The sequence below is a fragment of the Dreissena polymorpha genome, chromosome 9, assembly GCF_020536995.1.
Source record: "Dreissena polymorpha isolate Duluth1 chromosome 9, UMN_Dpol_1.0, whole genome shotgun sequence".
Classification (NCBI taxonomy): domain Eukaryota; kingdom Metazoa; phylum Mollusca; class Bivalvia; order Myida; family Dreissenidae; genus Dreissena; species Dreissena polymorpha.
This window is the reverse complement of record NC_068363.1, coordinates 73,455,556-73,476,947: the sequence shown is the minus strand read 5'-3', so window position 1 is coordinate 73,476,947 and position 21,392 is coordinate 73,455,556. Positions and strand designations below refer to the sequence as shown.

Below are 21,392 nucleotides of genomic sequence, written 5' to 3'. Positions count from 1 at the left end.
GTTTCAATCGGATGAAATATAATATCAAGTATGCTTTTGTCAATATGATAATTGTACAGATTACGTTTACTAAGTTTCCTTAAAGAGCCAGACGCTTCCTATTTAATTGACAAAAGCGCACCTGTAATGCTAATAGTTCGTGAAATATAATCAGCGGCCTACCAATAAAATCGAGGATTCCGCGTGAAATTATTGATACTAATATCAAATAGAAAAAACCGTATAGAATTAGCAACAATTCATTGTATTCAGAAAAATTACTTTTTTTAAAGATAAATGGGAAACATTTTTTAAGTATCTTACTGTGCGGTGAGGTATTTTGAACAAACAGACAAAACTGAAAACACGTTTTTTACTTCTTTTCTATAAACGAGATAACAAGTCACAGTGGATACAAACAAGTTGCTTCATTTCACGATCAATGTTCGAAGTGTTCACTATACTACTCATAGTTTGCACCTTCATGACGTCGATCTCGCTCGTGTTTACGTACACCCACGTGTACAGATGCCGGAACTCCAGCGCCAAGCGGCGATACATCACGCGATTCAGACCGTCACTTGACATGCGCTTTTCGGCTCCAAATAGCAGACTGTCGCTGCATTGGTAAGCAAAAAGCTAGTAACATGCATACTGTGAGCGGGGAAAAAAAAGAAAAAAGCGAAGTGTTCGAATGTGTTTTTCGGACGAAGATCATTTTTGACACAGATTTATCAACATAAATATGCAGCGGGAGGATTTAATGGTGAATAGTTTTGCGCAATTTTCTAATTTTACGAAAGGCAACGTAACAGCAAATGTTTGATGCCAACACATAATTAAATTGGTTATAATTGCATAAATATATGGATTCAAATTAGCATAACAAGTTACATAGGTTTCTAGATCAAAGTTATGAATAAATTTTCAACAAAAACACTAGACCTGAGACAGGACTGAACATTATCAGACATAAAGTTCATGAAAAGAATGCTGTTTTCATTCATTAAAATCTATAATTATGAGTCACTGTATAAAATACCACGCATTGAGTGTTCCATTGACAACACAAACATATAACGGTGAAATGCTAGCTTTTCAATACAATTTTATTTTATTTTTCATATACATAAGTATTAAGATTTAACTGTAAACGCTTTAAAGCATTGCCGCTGACTTTGAAATGAAATACATGTTTATCAATACATATAGATGCAATTTGAAAGATGCAAAATTGTCATTAAATCTATAGCCTAGTTTTAGCAAGTAATTTATTATTTTTCAAACGGTACCGCTTTTAAAACCGAATGCAGGATTTTTAGACGTATACGTCCATTTTTACACACGCGATTATTTTTTAAGTTTTCAAACGCAAAAAGACGGATGTACACCTTGTTACCACCAAATATATTCTAATTGGCATAATTAAAATATGTTTCTTATTTATTAATTTACTATGCCAAATAAGGTGTGTGACTTTAATAACTTGACATCATCTCATCTCATCTTCGCCTGTGGTCCCATCTGGGACATAGGCCGCCAACCAGCTTCCTCCAGGCGTCTCGGTTCTGGGCGAGTCTCTCCAGCTGCCTCCATGTTTGGCCCATCTGCTTAGCATCTACATCCAGGTCACGGCGCCAGGTGTTTCTAGGCCGCCCTCTCTTCCTTTTCCCTTAGGGGTTCCATGTGAGACATTGCCTTGTCGTATTGGATGCAGGCTTGCGAAGGGTGTGGCCTATCCACCTCCAACGTCTCTGAAGGATGTCTTTTTCAACTGGCTGCTGGTTTGTTCTTCTCCATAAGTCTTCGTTGGAGATCTTGTCTGGCAAGCGGATCTTGAGGATCTTTCTGAGGCAGGTGTTGATGAAGACCTGTATTTTCTTTATGGTGGTGACAGTGGTTCTCCAGGCTTCTGCTCCATAGAGTAGTAGCGTCTTCACGATGGTATTGAAGAGCCTAATCTTGGTGGTGATGCCAATTGCACTGGATTCCCAGATGTTATTCAGCTGATGGACGGCTGCTCGTGCTTTACCGATGCGGGTTCTGGCATCTGCATCCGTTCCTCCCTGGTTGTCCATAATGCTGCCGAGATAGGTGAAGCTGTCCACCTCCTCCAGCGCCTCGCCTTGGACTGTGATTGGTGTGTTGTTGGATGCGTTGGTCCTGAACACATTGCTCTTACCTCTGTTGATGGTGAGGCCTAGTCTAGCTGAGTTGTCCTCTTGCATGTTTGATTTTTCCTGCATCTGTTGTTGGGTGTGGGAGAGAAGAGCCAAATCATCGGCAAAGTCGAGGTCTTCCAGCTGCTCCCAGAGTGTCCACTGAATTCCATTCCGCTTCTGCTCCGTTGATGTCTTCTTTACCCAGTCTATGGCCAGCAGGAACAGGAAAGGTGAGAGTAAACAGCCTTGCCTCACACCAGTTCTCACAACAAAGGCATCTGTGAGCTGTCTGCCATGAATAATTCTGCAGGTCATTCCCTCATAGGACTTTACATACATACGGTATTATTGTCATTTTCTACAGAAACAGCGTGTCGGGTAAGAATTTGTAAATACAATAAAAAAAATTAAAGCCACTCAACAAGCCCTGAAAGTTTCATACATACGAGATTGGATTGTTCGGATTGGCGGTGTCCGATTCAGGGTGCGGTAACTCTTCATACACGCCGACGGTCGCGTCCGGGCGTTCTATCGTGTAACCCTTGCTGGTGATGCTTAAATGAAGTGGCATTGATAATCGTATTACATTTTACAGTTATGTCGCACAATTAAGCCCAAACGTTACAAATTTAAGAAAGCGTATGACGTGCAATTATGTCGCAAACCATAGCCGTTGAACAAATGAGCCGCGTTCTGAGAAAATTGGGCTTAATGCATGTGCGTAAAGTGTCGTCCCAGATTAGCCTGTGCAATCCGCACAGGCTAAGCAGGGACGACACTTTCCGCTTTTATGGTATTTTTTTAGTTCAAGGAAGTCCTTCCTTACCGAAAATCAAGTTTAGGCGGAAAGTGTCGTCACTGATTAGCCTGTGCGGACTGCACAGGCTAATCTGGGATGACACTTTAATCACCTGCATTAAGCCAAGCTTTCTCAGAACAAGGCTCAAATAATAAAACAAATCTTATACCTTTGCGGACCGCGTAGCTCTATACCAGCCTGCGCAGTCCCGCAGTCTGGTCGTGAGCTACCATGTCCACTAATGCCAGCCATGCTCCTGACCAGATTGCGCAATTACGCAGGCTGTTCCGGAGCTATTATGGACACATATGAAATAAGACCAATTTCGAATCACGCAGCTAAATGTATTACAGTATACGTTTTTACTCAAGCGTTTACTGAGTACCGCTTTCTGAGATCATCGTCCTCCCGCCCCCATCCAAAGTAAGCGTTGCTGAACCCATTTATGGCCTCGAACTGAGCCGGGGTAAAGGCGATCACTCCTCCGATGTAGTGACCATATGGCAGTCTGTAAGTAATAAGATTTGCAACACACTGTCGCCTAGCTAAAGAAACTTCAGCGTACAGTTTATGTAGTATTGACAGACCTGTACGCTGAAGCTAACCTCGTATCGAAAGTCAACCAGAGTCGTAACATATTTATGTCACGCTATAAATCAAAGAAAGCTCATTTTCTTGGATACATTTCTACATATATTGGTGAATGAATATAAATTACTGCATTGAGGAATATTTTAAGGTTCAGATGTTTCAAATGCATCTTACAATAGATGAAAATAACTCTCATCAGTCTTAAATTCACAATTTTGACGCCATTGTCGCTTTGTCACGTGACGAGTTTTCATTTGGATACTTTCGGATCGACCTTGACATTTTACGCTGAAATTGTAAACATTATTTTCGTTTTCTGAAATCTATTATTTGTGATTAACAACTTACGTCTGGTGGATTATAAGACTGATTTCATGGTGAATCAGGTAGTTTTATATAATATTCACTTTGACTTTGTATTGACACTACAATTTGTTAACAAAATAAGCCAGAATAATTAAAATACCGGGAAAAGTCATTCTGAATTTGAAAACACTTGAGCACATTGTTTGTTACTAAAAATAGAAATAACGTCATATGACCGTGAAATCTCGGGAGATTCGCATTTCAAGAAAGTCTGTCACATCGCTGTTTTTCTCGATATGTATGAGCAGAAAAGATACATTTTAAATGTTTAAGATAGTATTTTGTGAAAGAATATATCAGTCAAATGTGAAAAATGTCAATCGTTCCAATCAAGTGGTTGATTTGGGCCAACAACTGCATTTAAAAACTATTTTGGACCGGTCTTTGATAACTGTCAACTTTTCGGAAATTTCTGGTTGACTTTCCTAATGGGGTTGGTCCATAACTATAAAGTCGCGCCAGTCAAAAATCATAAAAAGCGACATTTAACGTTATGGGAGCCAGAACTAACTGTCGCCATTTTTTTCCAGAAGTTAATTATACGAATTGCAATACTCATTTAAATACATATAAACGCGTTAACTAATAGATTTCGAGTGTTCGTCTATATTATTTAAGACACTAGTTTTTTACACACCCATTTTTTTATTGTATGCCTGTTCATTATTTTTTTACACGCACCATTATATCTTTATACTCAGTAACACAGCCTGTTTTAGTCATGGTGTACATACAATGAAAGTACATTTGAAATTTTGTTTAGTTATGGTCCTAACTTTTTAAGTAGAAAACGCCGACTTGTATCATTTCATTGTCGACACACGTGTGGACCACGTGTATTTTTAAGAACAAGTACAAGTGTTTCGCGCTAAGTGAGCATTTTTCAGAAACAAACATGACTTTATATACACACTATGTTCAACCAGCTCTGAAAATGTCATACGCGTATCCATATTTTGATGACCTCACTGCAAGATGGTGGGGTTGGCGGGAGCATCGGTACAGATTGGCGTCACGTGTCGGAAGACGGTCGACGTCATGAATGACGTAACACGTGAAACGCCCAATGTCTTTCGCCGTCAGGTAGCCAACGTTTGCGAGAATTCCGCGATTGAATACCGTTGGGTACGCCTAGTGTCGGAACAAAAATTAAAAAAAGGGAAACTAGACGAAAGTAATCACTCTAAATATCTTGGGACACTCGCAAGGTAGGTCGAACCATAAAGTTTGGGCCAATGAAATATTTTTCCCAATTTTTTAATTTGTTGCCATTTTAAATATTCTCGATGTTTGCAATATTCGTTTAGCAAATTAATAATGGTTATGCGGGTTTTTATCGTTTCAGGCAAATAAAAATGAAACACTAATACACGCTAGACCAGTTAAAATATGTTCAAATATATAATAAACCATTTTATTTGTTGTCTAAGCCATTTTAACAAACTAATACTGACAGTAAACAGCTCATAAAACTCAACGACGATAAATTTTTAATACTCACCAGTTCTACAACAAAAATGGTGTACTGTATTTTCTGTCGTTGAAGGAACGTGTGCAGATAAAAGAGAAGAATCCGCAAGTTGGACCGTCTGTTCCTGAAGTATAAACACCAAAAGCTTCACAACCTTACTAATATAAATAACGCATACTGATATTTCATAGACAATCTGGGCTAAAAGGAAGTTATTGCTTTCATCTTCGCATACCTTTTTGCATTGCTACCTCGACGATGAGTTTTTAGTAGGTCTGAACAAAACACACACACACACACACACAAAACACAATTTTAACAGGCTTTGCCGTTCTTCATAAATAGCTGCTATTCCTCTTGTAATATTGTCACACCGGTAATATAATTATCTCAAATAATGGATTCGCGTTCTGAGAAAACTGGGCATAATGCATGTGCGTAAAGTGTCGTCCCAGATTAGCCTGTGCAGTTCGCACAGGCTAATCAGAGACGACACTTTCCGCCTAAATTGGATTTTTTCTAAGAATAGACTTCATTTAAACGAAAAATCTCATAAAAGCGGAAAGTGCCGTTCCTGATTAGCCTGTGCGCATTGCACAGGCTAATCTGGAACGACACTTTACGCACAAGCATTATGCCCAGTTTTCTCAGAACGCGACTTAACGAATCTCACTGAAAGCCGTGACTTTGACTGCATTATTCGGGTTACAAGCTCGGGTAAAATTAAGAATCTTTCATAGACCGTATACTAGCCCACTGACAATTACAGTAAGCACACCATCACTCTTGCTAGAAGAGTATTTGGGAATGTAATGCGAGACAGAGCTCACTGCCCCCACCCCTTATAATGACCTATTTACCTGTATGGTATAATCACTGCGACGAACTCCTGGGGGTTACAGTCTGCAGGAGTGTAAGCACCGCCTGCCGATACCCGGCGCAGTGACGTCACATTGTACACGTCACGTGCACTGATATTACCGCCTTTGCTCCAAACACCATCTGAATATTGTTATTACAAATGCCTTATAACATCCCATTTCTGTGATTTTCTCGATTTATGAACAATATCTTATAGACTTCTTGTGTGTAACAATATCTGTGTATGCAGGTCTCGATATTGTTATGCGTTATGCAGTGGAAATATTTATTTATCCACTTTAAGTACTTTCTCTGGGTAAATCTTTGAAATGCAGGCAATCAATTGCATTACTCGGTAACCACTGCTGCATATAATATATACTTCTTTTTTGATTCGTCTATATACTTCAAAAAGGTCTAGCAAAAAAGCTGGTTCGTCCGTCTGGCCAAAAATATAAATTTCAAACTTGAACCTTTTTGCGAAGAAAACAAACTTAAGCCAAACACAAAGTGAATATAAGTACCGGAATATTACACAAACTATAGGTTGAGAGATAAACGTGTACAAATTATGCTGTTTACCTAGAGAGTCTGCTGCGATAATGCAAGGCTCAGTCTTGTGAACGGTCCGAGTGCCATCTCGAATCCTTTCATTGCTCGAAATCAATGCACTTTCGTCTTTAAGGAAGTCAAAGGTGTTGTATTCATAGTGCAATGAGTCTCCGTCTTCATGCAACTTTCTGTCGTATGAACCATGCTGACAGTAATCAGAAAACACTGAGTATAATAGCACCAACCCGAATAGTAGCACCGTTAATGATAACAATTTAACTCTGAGCCCGTACCTCCGTAATATGCGCATTTCAGATTCAGTCGTTAATCTTAGCACAAATCTTAATGTTAATGCTTAAGATTTGTTCATGTTTATATGATATTGATTGTTGTTCTTGTTTCAGTTTTGTCGAATGAAACTTGACCCCTTTTGTGTATAAACCTTTTGTTTCAATAGAACAAACACGTACCCTGCAAACCGATTAAAAATACGCAGCTTTAAATGACAAAAATGGCGCATAATAAGAACCATGCATGTGAGAAAACAGATTTTAAGTAATTGTATTCAATGGGGTTAAATATGAATGACTAATATTAAACTTAATTATACCTGTTTGAAGAATATATCTGATCAGCCATCGTATCACAATAATATTGTAGAGTTGTAAAGGGTCGTAACAACAACTTGTCAATAGACTCAGCAATATTTGTCTGATACTGATACTGCAGCTATGGTCAATGAATATGATCTACAATCTATATGTAGACACAAATGTCCATGGATGAAAGTCCATGGATACACGTAACTAGTACTGTATAATAATGCATGCTTTAATACATGCTGCATCTAGATTATCTGTATGAGAAATGTATACAAGAAGAATCGATCTACAATTATGTCTGCGTTTTATAAAACTTGTTATATGGAAATGCATACACTTGAGACGAGAGCCTTGAATATTTTTACGAAACTCGCACATACTATTTAAATAAATTATTTCATAAATTTTCGTAAAAATATTCACTATAAATTTGCAATGCATGTTTTATCAAATAATTTATTACATAAATTGTATTTTATATAGTTTATATTGTGGATATTAATAAAGAAATATATGATGGTTTAGTTTTTTTATTTGCAATGTGCAAATACGGGTTCACGTAAGGCGATTATAACTGAGCACCGTATTTTAGCATACTTATATCCATAGCAATAATATCAACAACTAATCACAAAAAGGGAGGTAACTTTAATGTTGCCATACAAGTATAATTGAACACACTGCATGTATAATTAAAATCTAAGTTAAAAGAAAATAATAATACGACTATCAGGTTATTTTAATGTAATCATTCATCTATTTTTTTAGGAGTTTAATGCATAAAAATATTAAATTCTGACGAAATGCCAAACTTTAATTCTTACGTGAGTTACCTCCCGTACAACACATTACGTTTCCGGTTTTGTCCTGACATGTTATTTCGTGTGTAGAGACGTGCGAAGGGAATCGTTGTTAACTTTAAACGACCAAACCACAACAAAGAAGCTAGTTAAGAGTGACAGACGGACGCAATCATGTCTCAGGATGCAGACGACGACATTTGTGAGCCAGAAGAAGGAAATGCCGTCGAGGAGGTGGACGATATGCGAATGTCGCGAACCATGGAGCCTGAGTATTCTGTGAATTTTAACAAAATTAGAGACAAAATGGTGTTCGATGGCATGGGAAATCAGATACGTTTCGGAGACATTTACGCAAAGCAGAAAACAGTTATCATATTTATACGGGTATGCTTCTAAATAATCAAGTAATAATAATTTTATCCAATTTAAAGTTAAATTGATGCTAACATTTTCATATTAATTGGTATAGACTATAGGTCATGAAAAGTGAGGAGAAAAAGCCCTGTTATGTTACATCATGTTGTTTTATTCACCCACTATGAAAAGTAAGTGCAGAAAAAAACTTTTTTCTCAAATGAGTCACCGCAAAGTGTCCATATGTAACAGATTCATTTAAAGCACTACATATTGTCTGTATTGTGATTAGTCCAACTTGTTGACGCTCTCAAATATTAAGCTACTTTTATATTGGTAATATTTGGAGCGTACAACCTGGGAGGCATTCAAACAATTGTGGACATTTTTCCTTCTTTGTCTATATTGTTGCACAAGGATTTTGTGTGCAACATTCAAGTCCCGATATCAGACACTTAATATCAACGGATTGCAATAATATTTACATACCTGTGTAAATAATTCATTTCTTGATAATGTTCCCTAAAAATTATGTAATAACACTTTGAATTTTGCACGCCTGAGCAATTTAAATCCAACCACTATTCAAATGTTCAATATCTCTCGATTCGCTCGCTGTGTAGATATAAATCGATAATGCGGCCTCGATGTAAAGCATCTGGTTTAAATGTGGAAGAATAAACGGCGTAAAATACAGTTTGCACTTGTCTGTTGTGGTGCAGAGCGTTACATAGTAAACAGATGTTTTTACTTTTCTGGATTAATTAAGCATTGTTTTTTTTCTAAAGTGACAATTAAAAAGTTCTGAAATAAATTACATCTTTTATTTTTATACTGTACATAAATAATATTGATACAGATCGTACAGTATACCGTCCTATGTAACATAGAATGTAAGTACATAAAACAACACAGACAGAAGTGCGAAAAAAACATGCATAAAAAGTTGCTGAAACTTAGAAGAGTGAATAGAAACTGCACCATATTTGTTTTGAACATTTGCTTATTTAATCGACAAAGATGAGCATACTAGATCTAGTTAGGTAAATATCTCATGTTAAATAAAATTACGCATACACGTTACACCATAATGCCTTCTTCTGATTGGTTGATATTTAAATCTGTTTCATAATATGGCAAGAGGTCAGTGATATTGTTGCAATTTCAGCAGAAGTTTAACTGAACAATGTATGCCTTTCTAACTTCAATTTGACGATATTTCAGGTAAAAATGGACTTCTGAACTAAAACTGAATGAGTTAGTCATGTTATTTTACAAGTTTACGCAAATTGATGATAATTTAAACTTTCTGGTGCCCAACACATAATGGGTCCTTCACCGATAAGACGTTCCAAAGAATTTAGCCCATATAAAAAGTATCTCTAAATTCTTTGCGCGTCTTATATATAAGACTATATTGAGATGAAAGTTATCAAAACTTTATGATTATTGATTTTATTTTGTTGTGTTTGATGTTGTTGTGTTTTATGAGTTCTAAACAGACACTTTCATAGAAATACAATCATAAGGTTTCTAGTATTGAACAAAACATTGCAGTAAATAAGATAGTTCTGAAAAACAAAATCCATTTAACTCTCTTGCAATTAGTTCAGTTTGGACAAAAGTGTATCGTAACTAAATTAAATTACAATATTAATGCTGTACATTTTCTTCGAATGTTTGGACATTATTTTCTGAATGCGACACATGCAACCCAGTGTTTTGTAATGCATACTGTTTTATTTGCAGAATTTTCTGGACTTTGTCACACAAGACTATGTTGAGGATTTAGGTTTGATACCTGTGGAATATTTACAAGAGGCTGATGTGCGGTTAGTGGTTATAGGATGTGCACCTTACAAGTTTATAAACGTAAGCATATACTGGAGTTGCGTTTTGAGAAAACTGGGCATAATGCATGTGCGTCAAGTGTCATCCAAGATTAGCCTGTGCAGTCTGCACAAGCTAATCAGAGGCTACACTTTCCGCCTAAACTTGATTTTCGGCAAATAGGGACTTCCTTGAAACTAATAATACCATAAAAGCGGAAAGTGTCGTCCCTGATTAGCCTGTGCATTAAGCCCAGTTATTTCAGAATGTGGCTCATATACTGTATGTTTTGGGTTTCATTGCCTATACAGAATGCATGTTATTTAATAACTAGAACTAAATTCTCATACTGTTTTTTTTCCAGAGTAATTGTTTTATCTAACCTTCACATGAAGAGCTCAAAGTGAACTGTTGTGATCACCCTTTGTGTATGTGTTTGCATCCGCAACGTTTTGCTTGTAAGACCATTCTTGATGAAACTTTGTTTAAATGTTTATCTTTGAAACATCAAGGCCAAAATCATGTTTAGATCATGAAAGTAAAAAAATAGGTCATCAGGTCTAATTTTATAAAAACCTTGTTAGCACTCTAGAGGAATCACTTATGATTAAATCTCTAGAAACTTGGTAAGAATGTTATTTGTCAATATCCTTTGGTGGAAATCTGATGTTGGTCATGGGCATGTATCATTTAAGAAAAACCTTGTAACCACCTCAGAGGTCACTTTTGTGACTCAATGTTGAAACACAGTGACATGTATTGATGTTGACAATCTCTTGGTTGAGTTTGAATGATCAATCAGGTTCTTCTGCATCCATGTCAAGAGGTCAAAGCTTAGAAAAACCTCCTTACCACTGTAGGTGGCAATGTTAAGGCCGAGTATGAATTGTGGTCACATGTTACCAAAAATAAAGTGACTTGGTAAACTCGTAGAAAACCATATTACCACTTTTGAAGCAACATTTATGACTCAATCACAATTAAAATTGGTAAGAGTGTTTGTCTTGGCAATATGGCAATATATAGCCATTGATGAATCTTGCTCTTATTGATAAAAAATTATGACATGAGGTCAAGTCTTTGTTAATTGAGTCGCGTTCTGAGAAAACTGGGCTTAATGCATGTGCGTAAAGTGTCATCCCTGATTAGCCTGTGCAGTCTGCACAGGCTAATCAGGGACGACATTTTCCGCTTTTATGGTATTTTTAGTTTCAAGGAAGTCCCTCCTCACCAAAAATCAAGTTAAGGCAGAAAGTGTTGTCCCTGATTAGCCTGTGCAGACTGCACAGGCTAATCAGGGATGACACTTTACGCACATGCATTAAGCCCAGTTTTCTTAGAACAAGGCTCAATTGGTGTACGTTGAACTCAGGTGAGCACTTTATGCCAGTATCTTACTATAACCAAATATTACAGAAACCAGCTAATGGTATCTGATTTTCATGTACATGTATCTTCAAGTAAAAAATTATATACACATGTGTAATGTAAGCCCTTTTGTGTTTTTGTGAGGATATTGTGACTTGGAAAGATTTTTAATATAATCTTTTGCACACAGTGACATAATAAATATATTGATGAAACTATTTTATATATGTATGAAAGTTATTTTTATTAAATTAGTCTTATCATGATATGATAAAAGGAAGCGTGTAGAACTTAATAGCGAGGCAAAAAGTTTGAATTGTTCTGTGTGAATGCAGTAGTTTGTATCAACATACATTTCATCAATATTGTCCTATTTTCAGTCTTCAAAGGCTGTTGTCTGTTGAGTAACATCTGATTGTGTTATCTGTCGCACGCTTTTGCCATTGATTACTTGCCATTAACCCTTTACATGCTGGGAAATTTGTCGTCTGCAAAAATGTTGTCTGCTGAATTTCTAAAATTAGTATTTTTTTTTATTTTTTTCAAAGCAATAAAAAAGAATAGCATTGAATAGCAAACAGTTTGGATCCTGATCAGACGCCACATTCTGTGGCGTCTCATCTGGATCCAAACTGTTTGCAAAGGCCTTCAAAATACGGTTCCAGCACTGAAAGAGTTGAAGAACCTGCATCATATAATTATGTTTCTATCCAGCTAGTGCATCTTAAGTTGTTTTGTATTTGTATTTGATTTATATGAAGAAAATATTTGTTTCAGAATTTCAAACAATCAATCAAGTACAACTACACTTTATACTGCGATCCCGAGCGCGAAATCTACTCTATACTGGGTCTGAGTGCAAAATTTGAACATGCCAGTGTCAGAAGTATGTTCTTCTTTCTAGTTTAACCCATTTATGCCTAGCGTCTAGAAAAAAGGCCTTGGCAAACAGCGTAGACCCAGATGAGACTCCGCATGATGCGGCGTCTCATCAGGGTCTGCGCTGTTTGCTTAAAGGAATTTCTGTAAGAAATATTCTAAATATAAAAATATATATACTAGACACCCCTAATTTTGGAAATAAATTGATCCAATTTAGAAGGATGAGTCCACTAGGCATAAATGGGTTTAAGTCCTACATAAAAATATTTACAGTACAAGGCAATACAATGAAGGGGTAATAAATTAATAAAGTCATTTACTTTTGGCTTTATAAATCTGTCTCTAGAGATGTGAACTGGCCTTTTTTGCAGTTACATACAAAGTTACATGACTTGCAGCTTGAAAAATGAAGAAAAATATTCCACAGTTCATTGGTGCTCAATCAGCTCTTAAATTAATGGGTGAACATAAATATATGAACATTTTACATTTTACCATAGATTTGACATATGTACTTATAGAACGTACATTTAAGAAAGTGCACAGAATCACCATTTTAAACAATGCTCGTCTTTAGCATTGATTACATTGAATACCTCAATATAAATGTCATGATGTTATTGTTTAATGATGTTATTTGCTATACACATTGAAATTCATAAATGATATTAGACATAACATCTGTCTTTTTTCCTTATAAGTTTGTATGTCTTCTCCGTTTGAAGAGGAATTGTGTTTTACCTTACTCAAAGCCAAAAAGATAAAATGCCATCAAAGGCAACCTGCTTCTAACTTGCTTTAAACTTGACTATTACATTTTTTACAACAAATATTTTTCATGAAATTCAGCACTTTTTTCTGGAATTTATATAATTATACTTCGTCCATGTTGACTCCAGTAAACCCTCGCTCCTGAAACGAAACCTAGGGTGGATTGTGTGGGAATTTGTCTGTCCATTGTTTGTGTGACGAAGTTCTCATGCAGACTGTTCCTTACAGTCTTATGCATATGCAGTTTTATTAATCTATTTATGCCTAGTAGACTCTCCCTACCTTCTAATTGGATCAATTAATCTCCAAAATTAGGGATGTCTAGTTTATTAATTTCTATATGTAGAATATTTCTTACAGAAATTCCTTTAAGCAAACAGCGCATATGCTGTTTGCCAAGGCCTTTTTTCTAGATGCTAGGCATATGGGTTAATCTACGTTAATACTAAAGTTTTGCTCTTTTTATGGTCACTGGAGTTTATTCCCTACTGTGACAAGCTCTAGTTATGTTGTTTCTGACCAAAATGTGTCTGTATTACAATATTTTTAAAATCCTGACTTTACTCAATTTGTTGGAAATCATTAGCAGATATAGGTACACAATTGTATTATTTGCCTTAACAATTGTTCTATATGAGCTCTGTGAAAATAGGGTTTAATGCATGTTCGTAATGCAGTCTGCACAGGCTAATCAGGGACGACACTTTCTGTCTAAACTGGATTTTTGTTTTAAGAAGGGTCTGCCTTCAAACGAAAAAAAAATACAATAAAAGCGGAAAGTGTTGTCCCTGATTAGCCTGTGTAGACTGCACGGGCTAATCTGGGACAACACTTTACGCACATGCTGTGACATGCATTAAACCCTTTTTTCACAGAGCGTGGCTCATATTTATTACAGGCAACAAGCACGTCAAGCAGAATGCGGTGATGGGGGTACTGCGAGGCATGTGGCGCATCATGCGATCTCAGGAGTGGGAGGGGGATAACAAACAGAACGGCGGATCTTTCATCATAGGACCAGGTAGACCAGATAATCAATATGCTAAATGATTTTGTTTTAACTCTTCCAGTGCTGGAACCGAATTTTGAAGGCCTTTGCAAACAGTTTGGATCCAGATGAGACACCACAGAACGTGGCAACTCATCAGGATCCAAACTGTTTGCTATTCTGATAGTATTCTTTGAAAAAAAATGGAAGAAAATGCTAATTTTAGAAATTCAGCAGAAAACATTTTAGCAGACCACAAATTTCCTAGCATGCAAAGGGTTAATCTCACCTGAGCTGAATCTTAAAGTATAGGGAAGAGCTCTGTCGTCTTCTGTATTATGCCAACACTTGTGGACTGTTGCTTTATAAGAGACCTCATTTTCATCCAATCTTAACCAAACTTGCTCAGTTTGTGTTTGACCATACAATCTTGGCAGGGATTGTTTTAGAGTCGCATCTGAGTAGTACAACTGGAATTATTGTCGACAAAGAAAAATATTTATAAGCTGTTGTGATCTGGAATCTAGATTTAAGAAATACAACATTTGTTCATCATGTGTAACAGTGAGCTGCTGTGGTGAGGTAGTCGTATAGAGTAAATCTTTTGAGCTATGTCATGGGAAAATAGGTCTTATGCCATTAGTGGTAGCTCCAGACCAGACTGAAAATCTAAGCAGTCTGGTCAGAAGCTACCTTGTCTGATTTTAAGTCAGGTTAGATTTCGTGGTCTCGTTAGCTGACAGAATGGAGGTACCCTGGCCGCATATTATCATAAGACCCACTTTACGGTGACTTGGCTCGTTTTTGAAGCTATTTGAAGAAAATGTGTGACATGTGGTCTTGATATACAGGTGAGGAAGTTCACTTCAGTCACATAGACAAGAACCAGGTGGACCAGATACCCATTAATGAGCTCCTGGAAAGGGCAGGGGTGCAGCCGGTCAGTTTCCCACGAGATCCAAGGGTACTCAAGTTGTAGTTCTGTGTCGGGTTTGGATATTAGACTCGTGTTGTTGTGATGCAGATGTTGAACACTAGCAGAGATGGTTTTGCAGAGTCTGAGGAGGAGATTCTAAAACAGAGTTCAACTACAAACAGACGTTGTAAAGCAGGTTCAAACAATATAACTAATATTCATGTCTCAACATTGAGTAGGCTATTAACATATTGTGCAGCAGTGAACTATGTAAATAAACAGTTAAAAATTATGTTAAATATAAGAGCAAAGAAATGTATAATTCAATGTACTATTTGTTCTGTAAATGCAACTGTCATTGTATATGAAACAGTGTACATGTTCTATGCAAGTTTGATGGACTCCTTCAGTTCTGTAAACTTTGTTTGTGATCTTGGTTTCCCTCATCGGACCAAGAAAACCATGTGTAATCAAATACGACAATTTGTTTTAATATTAAGAATATAGATTTGTTGTAAGCGTAACATTTTATTTTCGTCAGTTATTATTTGCATAAAAAACGCAAAATATTTTCCCAGGCATTTAAATTGCTCATCCATATTAAATCTGATCAAATATGCATGTGGTAATGTTTAAGTTATTGTAAACCCGTCTTGTGTGTGCATCTAGACATGTTTCAGGTTTTGTATGTTGTATACATTTATATACCATAACATAGTGACTGTCTTTTGTATATGTAAAATAAATAAATTGTTTATGTAAGATAGAATAAGGTTATTTATTTTGTTATGCTAATTATTTGTATGTACACAATTCTAGGCTCTGCCTGCTAAATATTTTACCCAAATATGTCATTTCCCATGACCTTCTGTCATATTAAATCAGAAACTCATGGTTTGGGTAGAATTTAGAAAACTGTTTGATTTGAAGTATTAACAACACTTTTTATAAAATGGTCAGCTAGAAATTAATAAGGGATCTTTTAATATATTACAATAATTTTACTATTTAATTAGTTACCTGGTAGATATATGTTCCACTAGCCAGATCATTATTATCTGCGACAATCAGGATGTTGATTGTAAAATTGAAATTTTCTCAATGCTAATTTAAATCAGAATGATTTGCCTTTCCCAGCCAATTTAATAAGAAAGCATGTACATACATACATGTACATGTATGTTCAAATTAAATTCAGTTTTGTTTGCTGTACCTTGTGTTAGATTTAAAAAAAAACTTAAATATTAATCACTTTATTTTTTAAATGTTGTTTGAACAATATTTACTCTTCAATAGCACCCATAGTCAACCTTTGGTACCTGTGTCATAAGTGCAAATGGAATGTTAGCAAGTTTACTTTTTACTTTACAGTGCATTGAAATGCTCTCATTTTTTGTTTGAAATATTAGTTAATTCATGACTTTTTATATTTAAGTATTAGGATAAAGATGTATTTAAACCTTTTTTTCAAGCAATTTATTTAAACTGTGTTTTCTATTGGAAAAAAATCACACATTATTGTTGTGTTTACAGTCATATGAGCTGCATCTTGCAAAAATGGGTCTTATGCTATTTTCAGCCAGCATAGCTTCAGACTAGCCTGTGCATTGGCGCAGCCAGGTCAGGAGCTATGAACTCAGCTGTAAAGTCACGCTAAAGTTCATCAAACTGTGCGCATGCGCTGGCTGATCTAGAGCTATGATAGGGTGTATATGGACATGAGACCCATTTAGCCTGCCGTGGCACATTTAAATCCTGAAATGCGTTCACAATTTGTTTGAATTATATATTAATTGTTTGGAAGCCTTCTTTATTTGATAATAACAATTCAGATGTATTGAATGCTTTATTTTCAAGCAATTTATTTGAATTGTTTAGTCTATTGATAAAGATTATATTCTCATTTTATTGTTGTCTTTACAATCATGCTTGGCTGATAGTGTTTCCTTTTCTTGCTTAAAGCTTATCAATGTCCTCCAAACATTAATACTTAATTTATGAATATTATGAGTTATCAGCCATTAGTAATAATGTCTTATTATATTGCTTGCAATACATTCGTCGTATATTTCAAAACTTTATACTTTGTATGCAATTTATATCATATTATTAACTTGCATCTACTTGTTATTACGAGCAAATTGGTTGTATTAGTTACATGCTCATCAAGGTTCAAAATATCATCACTTTTGGATTTTATATCAGCATGATTTGTTTTCAGGTGTTAAATTTAGGTTGTGTTTTCCATTATTCAATATTCACATTAATTTTGAAATATGTATGTAACGTATATTTATTAATTAATTTTTTTGGATCTGAATATTTCTATGTTTTTATTATGCCCTGGTACATAATATTTGCACTGTTTGTCTATCAGTCCGTCCGGCGTTCGTTTCTGTCGTTATTTCCTAAGCGCCTTCAAATATATGCCAGAATATTGGAGTATGAGTCTACGTGCATGACTAACAGATCAAGTTCGAGTTTCGTTCCGGTCCAATGTCTTATTGCAAAATTGACGCGTGTTTGGTGTGTGAGTCTACCATAACTAACAGATCAAGTTCGAGTTTCGTTCCGGTCCAATGACTTATTTCAAATATTGGCTTATGTTTGGTGTGTGAGTCTACCAAAACTTATCGATCAAGATCGAGTTTCGTTCCGGTCCAATGACTTATTGCAAATATTGGCGTATGTTTGGTGTGTGAGTCTACCATAACTAACCGATCAATTTCGAGTTTCGTTCCGGTCCAATGACTTATTGCAACTATTGACGCGTGTTTGGTGTGTGAGTCTACCATACCTAACAAATCAAGTTCGAGAATCGTTGCGATCCAATGACTTATTTCAAATATTGACGGATTTTTTTATGTGTGAGTCTACCTGAATTACTAACAGATTATGTTTGATTTTCGTTCCGGTTCAATGACTTATTGAAAATATTGACGAAAATATTGACGTATGTGTGTGTGTCAGTCTGCCTGCATAGCGTACAGTTCGAGTTTCGTTCCGGTCATATGACCTATTAAATTATATTTGTGGTGTTTGAGTTTACCTGCATAATGTAGAGATGAAGTTTCGAGTGCTGTGCGGCTTCAACGTGAAGCAGGTGCATTGTGTTTCATAATCACAGCTCTTGTTACTTCTGTTACTCTTAAAATGCATCTAATAAATGCTGTTACACTAAATCATTTGTTCTGTATGGTTTTCGCTGGTCACGTCGCCTGGTCTGTAGTTTAAAGCTTCATTATACAGGATACTGATCTGGCAATGAAACATAGCCGCTAATGGTATACTGGTCATAAGTAGTGACATTTTTGCTGAAAAGGACATTCAGGCTGTACACATTTTCATTAAAAAATAATGTATGCCCACTGCATCTTGATGCGGTATATAGTGAGTGAGTCTTTCTTTCATGGCACGTTAAGAAGACTTATCCGTGTCGTCTAGCAACACCCTGTTGCCGCAACTCAATTATACTTGCTTATATAGTTGTGGCTCTTGACCACTCATTTACCACCAGTTCCGTAATTTCACGTTAACATTAATAAATCAGTTCGTAATGCTATTTTGCTATGTTTAGTGACCATTTAAACACGTACCGTTCAACTATTGTAGGATGGATACTTTACGCAATAACTTGACAATTAAGTGCAGTATATTTGGCTTCGAATACCTAGTTTGAATACTTCTTTGATCACATTATTTCCCTTAATGGTTTAGTGACTCCGACGCTGCATCAGGTTATCTTTTGAATTTGGTACAAGATTTTAAGAATCTACATCTTGCTGATTATGTTTTATCGCGATATCCACTATCTATGTGTACATGAATGTACGTCAATATCCGAGGTTTTACGGAAAAGACAAGTAGAAAATGTTCTGTGTGATCGCACCCGTCGAAAAACGTTTTTTTAAAGATTCGCAATATGGTTTGTTTCCATGTTTTTTTGCGAGCTCAATCGCAGTTAAGTAAGATTTGTTCAGTTCTGCGAGACAGAGGCATGCAGCCTAGAGTCAACGGTATGCGGACAATCTAAATCAATAAAAACGGCGCATACTCTCGGACCTTAAGTTAGATCTCTCGGGTTAAAGAGCCCATCGAACATAGGAATGCCTCTGATTCCCGGGAAAATTATGGATGATTGCTAAGTTTGTTTAAAGTCAACATACCTAAGATTAACAAGTCATTGAATATCAAATTTCATTTTATTGAAGCACTGTACAAACATAAGACAACAATAGCACATGCTCAAACAATTACCAAACACCGTGCAACATATTTTGACTGTTCATCAAATTGTTTTGGTGACTTTCGTTCAGCTGTGACGTCATCCTAGTATGTGGGTAGAACGAGATCGCCGATTGATAGCTGGTAGGGTTGACCATCTGAGGATAAGGTTGCGATGATGGTTATGGGCTATAACTTGATGACGACAACGCGATATTTTGCTCGAATGCCGGAAGTAGCTGGTTGTTGTTGTGGCTAAACGTTCCTGTCTGCATCCATGGGTAGTTCTGATATCCATATACCTGCTGTGGCGTCACTTGATTGTATGGGAACCCGTATGACGAATATGGTGACATCATAGTGGCCGACGGTGTGTAGGACTGCATTGAGTTGTTTACATTCTCCACTCGCCTACGCCATCGGGCGCGCTTGTTCTGGAACCAGATCTTGATGTTGGTTTCCTTGACGCCGAAGTCCTTTGCAATGTTATCCATCATCTCCGAGTCAGGGTACGGATTCTCGTGAAAGATTTTCATCAACGTCTTCAATTGCTCTTTCGTGTAATTTGTTCTTGCCAGTTTCTTCTTTTGATCAGGTTTATTATCCGGACTGGCCGCTAAATCGGCATCTGTTTGGGAAGAGTCGGATCCATTTTCGGTTGGAGAAGCAGTGTCGGCAGTGGAAGAAGATGAAATAGGTGATAACGACTCGAACGACGACATGGAGCAGTCGCTCGTATTCGGAGTTCCTCGGTGCTCATTAATGCCTGTTGCTGCGCTCATTTCCGTTTCTACAGCATCTGTGGATTGGCATCTCTCGTGTCTTGCTTGTTTTGATGACGCTGTGTATGCCACGTCATACGGAGAGTATCGCGCTGCTCGTGACCTCTCTCTTTCAGTATCACTGCCGTCTTTGATTGGCTGCTGGTGTCCATTAAGTATTCGCGTGATGTTATGAGAAATACCAGTTTCAGCAATGAGAGGAGAATCAAAGCTTGGGCGGCTTTCTGACCGCCTTTCACAAATAGGTACATTACTGTTTTGCGACACAGGCGTTTCTGCAGACATCCATGTGTAGGAAAGAAGACTGTCCAGGCTGAAAGCGGCATTTGTCGTCTGCTGAGTCGACTATTAAATGGAAGAAAGAACGTTTATTGAAAAGTACACAACAATTAGATTATTCAATATTTAAAGGGACCTTTTCACGTTTTGGTAAATTGACAAAATTAAAAACAATTGTTTCATATTCGCAAATGTTCGTTTTAGTTATGATATGTGTGAAGAAACAATAATACTGAACATTTACCATGCTCGTTCGTGCCTGGTTGAGGTTACTTTTTTCTTTGTTTAATTTTATTCTTGTGTTTTACTGGAGCTTTTTAGATCCAATGTTTACATTTATCAATATAAAGCATTTTATGACAAACTTCATAAAAAGCCCAAAATCTGTGAAAAGGTCCCTTTAAAATATGGTTAACTATGATTATTATGTTTTATTAATACTAGTATTTAACGAAACATTGTATGGTGTTTCGCTCTTAAAAATAAAAAAAGACACACAACTTTCTATATTGATTATACAAGAGAGTATATATGCATTCTGCCTACATATTTATAATGATTAACTGCTATAATCGCAATGATTATATTTCTATTAACTCACTGATAATAAGTTATTAAACTTACCAGTTCCATTCACTGATTTTTAAGCGATGGCTTCTCTTACTAATGAGCTCAGGATATCTCTTGATAGCTGTTATTGTTCAGTAATCACACGATTATGATTAGCTTGGAGAATTAGGGGCATTATATACGAGCTTGGATCTCAGACATGATGGCATTGTTTGAGTGAACTCGTTCTACGGTTACCAAAC

General features: G+C 36.4%; 3 protein-coding genes across 8 annotated transcripts in view; 1 reads left to right on the top strand and 2 right to left on the bottom strand.

Annotated features, from left to right (window-relative positions):
• Positions 1-918: 918 nt before the first annotated feature.
• Positions 919-7,420, bottom strand: LOC127846169 (beta-1,4-galactosyltransferase 2-like). Its single transcript, XM_052377346.1, has 9 exons — positions 7,392-7,420; positions 6,812-6,969; positions 6,229-6,370; positions 5,399-5,492; positions 4,841-5,028; positions 3,326-3,448; positions 2,584-2,695; positions 2,162-2,300; positions 919-935 (listed from the first exon to the last, which is right to left on the bottom strand). Exons 1-9 carry the CDS (start codon positions 7,418-7,420, stop codon positions 919-921), a joined length of 1,002 nt encoding a protein of 333 aa, XP_052233306.1.
• A 617-nt stretch (positions 7,421-8,037) lies between these two features.
• LOC127843834 (peroxiredoxin-like 2C) lies at positions 8,038-18,477 on the top strand. Its single transcript, XM_052373704.1, has 5 exons — positions 8,038-8,570; positions 10,290-10,412; positions 12,516-12,624; positions 14,290-14,412; positions 15,231-18,477. Exons 1-5 carry the CDS (start codon positions 8,358-8,360, stop codon positions 15,356-15,358), a joined length of 696 nt encoding a protein of 231 aa, XP_052229664.1. The 5' UTR covers positions 8,038-8,357; the 3' UTR covers positions 15,359-18,477.
• A 1,194-nt stretch (positions 18,478-19,671) lies between these two features.
• LOC127843823 (pituitary homeobox 1-like) overlaps positions 19,672-21,392 on the bottom strand; it is a 41,653-nt gene continuing 39,932 nt past the window's right edge. For 3 of the 6 annotated variants that reach the window (XM_052373674.1, XM_052373670.1, XM_052373669.1), the window contains exon 3: positions 19,672-20,404. In XM_052373674.1, the coding sequence (XP_052229634.1) occupies positions 19,702-20,404 (703 nt within the window). In that variant the 3' untranslated portion in view covers positions 19,672-19,701. The remainder of the gene's footprint in view (positions 20,405-21,392) is intronic. The other 3 variants (XM_052373673.1, XM_052373675.1, XM_052373676.1) reach the window with 3 other exon arrangements.

Coding starts and splice junctions, on each gene's coding strand:
- LOC127846169 (XM_052377346.1), bottom strand. CDS start 7,420: ATGGCTGATCAGATATATTCTTCAAACAG. Junction 5,029..5,398: donor CCATTTTTGTTGTAGAACTG/GTGAGTATTAAA, acceptor TTCCGACACTAG/GCGTACCCAACGGTATTCAA. Junction 3,449..4,840: donor TCATCAAAATATGGATACGC/GTATGACATTTT, acceptor TATTACTTACAG/ACTGCCATATGGTCACTACA.
- LOC127843834 (XM_052373704.1), top strand. CDS start 8,358: ATGTCTCAGGATGCAGACGACGACATTTGTGAGCCAGAAGAAGGAAAT. Junction 8,571..10,289: donor CAGTTATCATATTTATACGG/GTATGCTTCTAA, acceptor TTTTATTTGCAG/AATTTTCTGGACTTTGTCAC. Junction 12,625..14,289: donor TGAACATGCCAGTGTCAGAA/GTATGTTCTTCT, acceptor TATTTATTACAG/GCAACAAGCACGTCAAGCAG.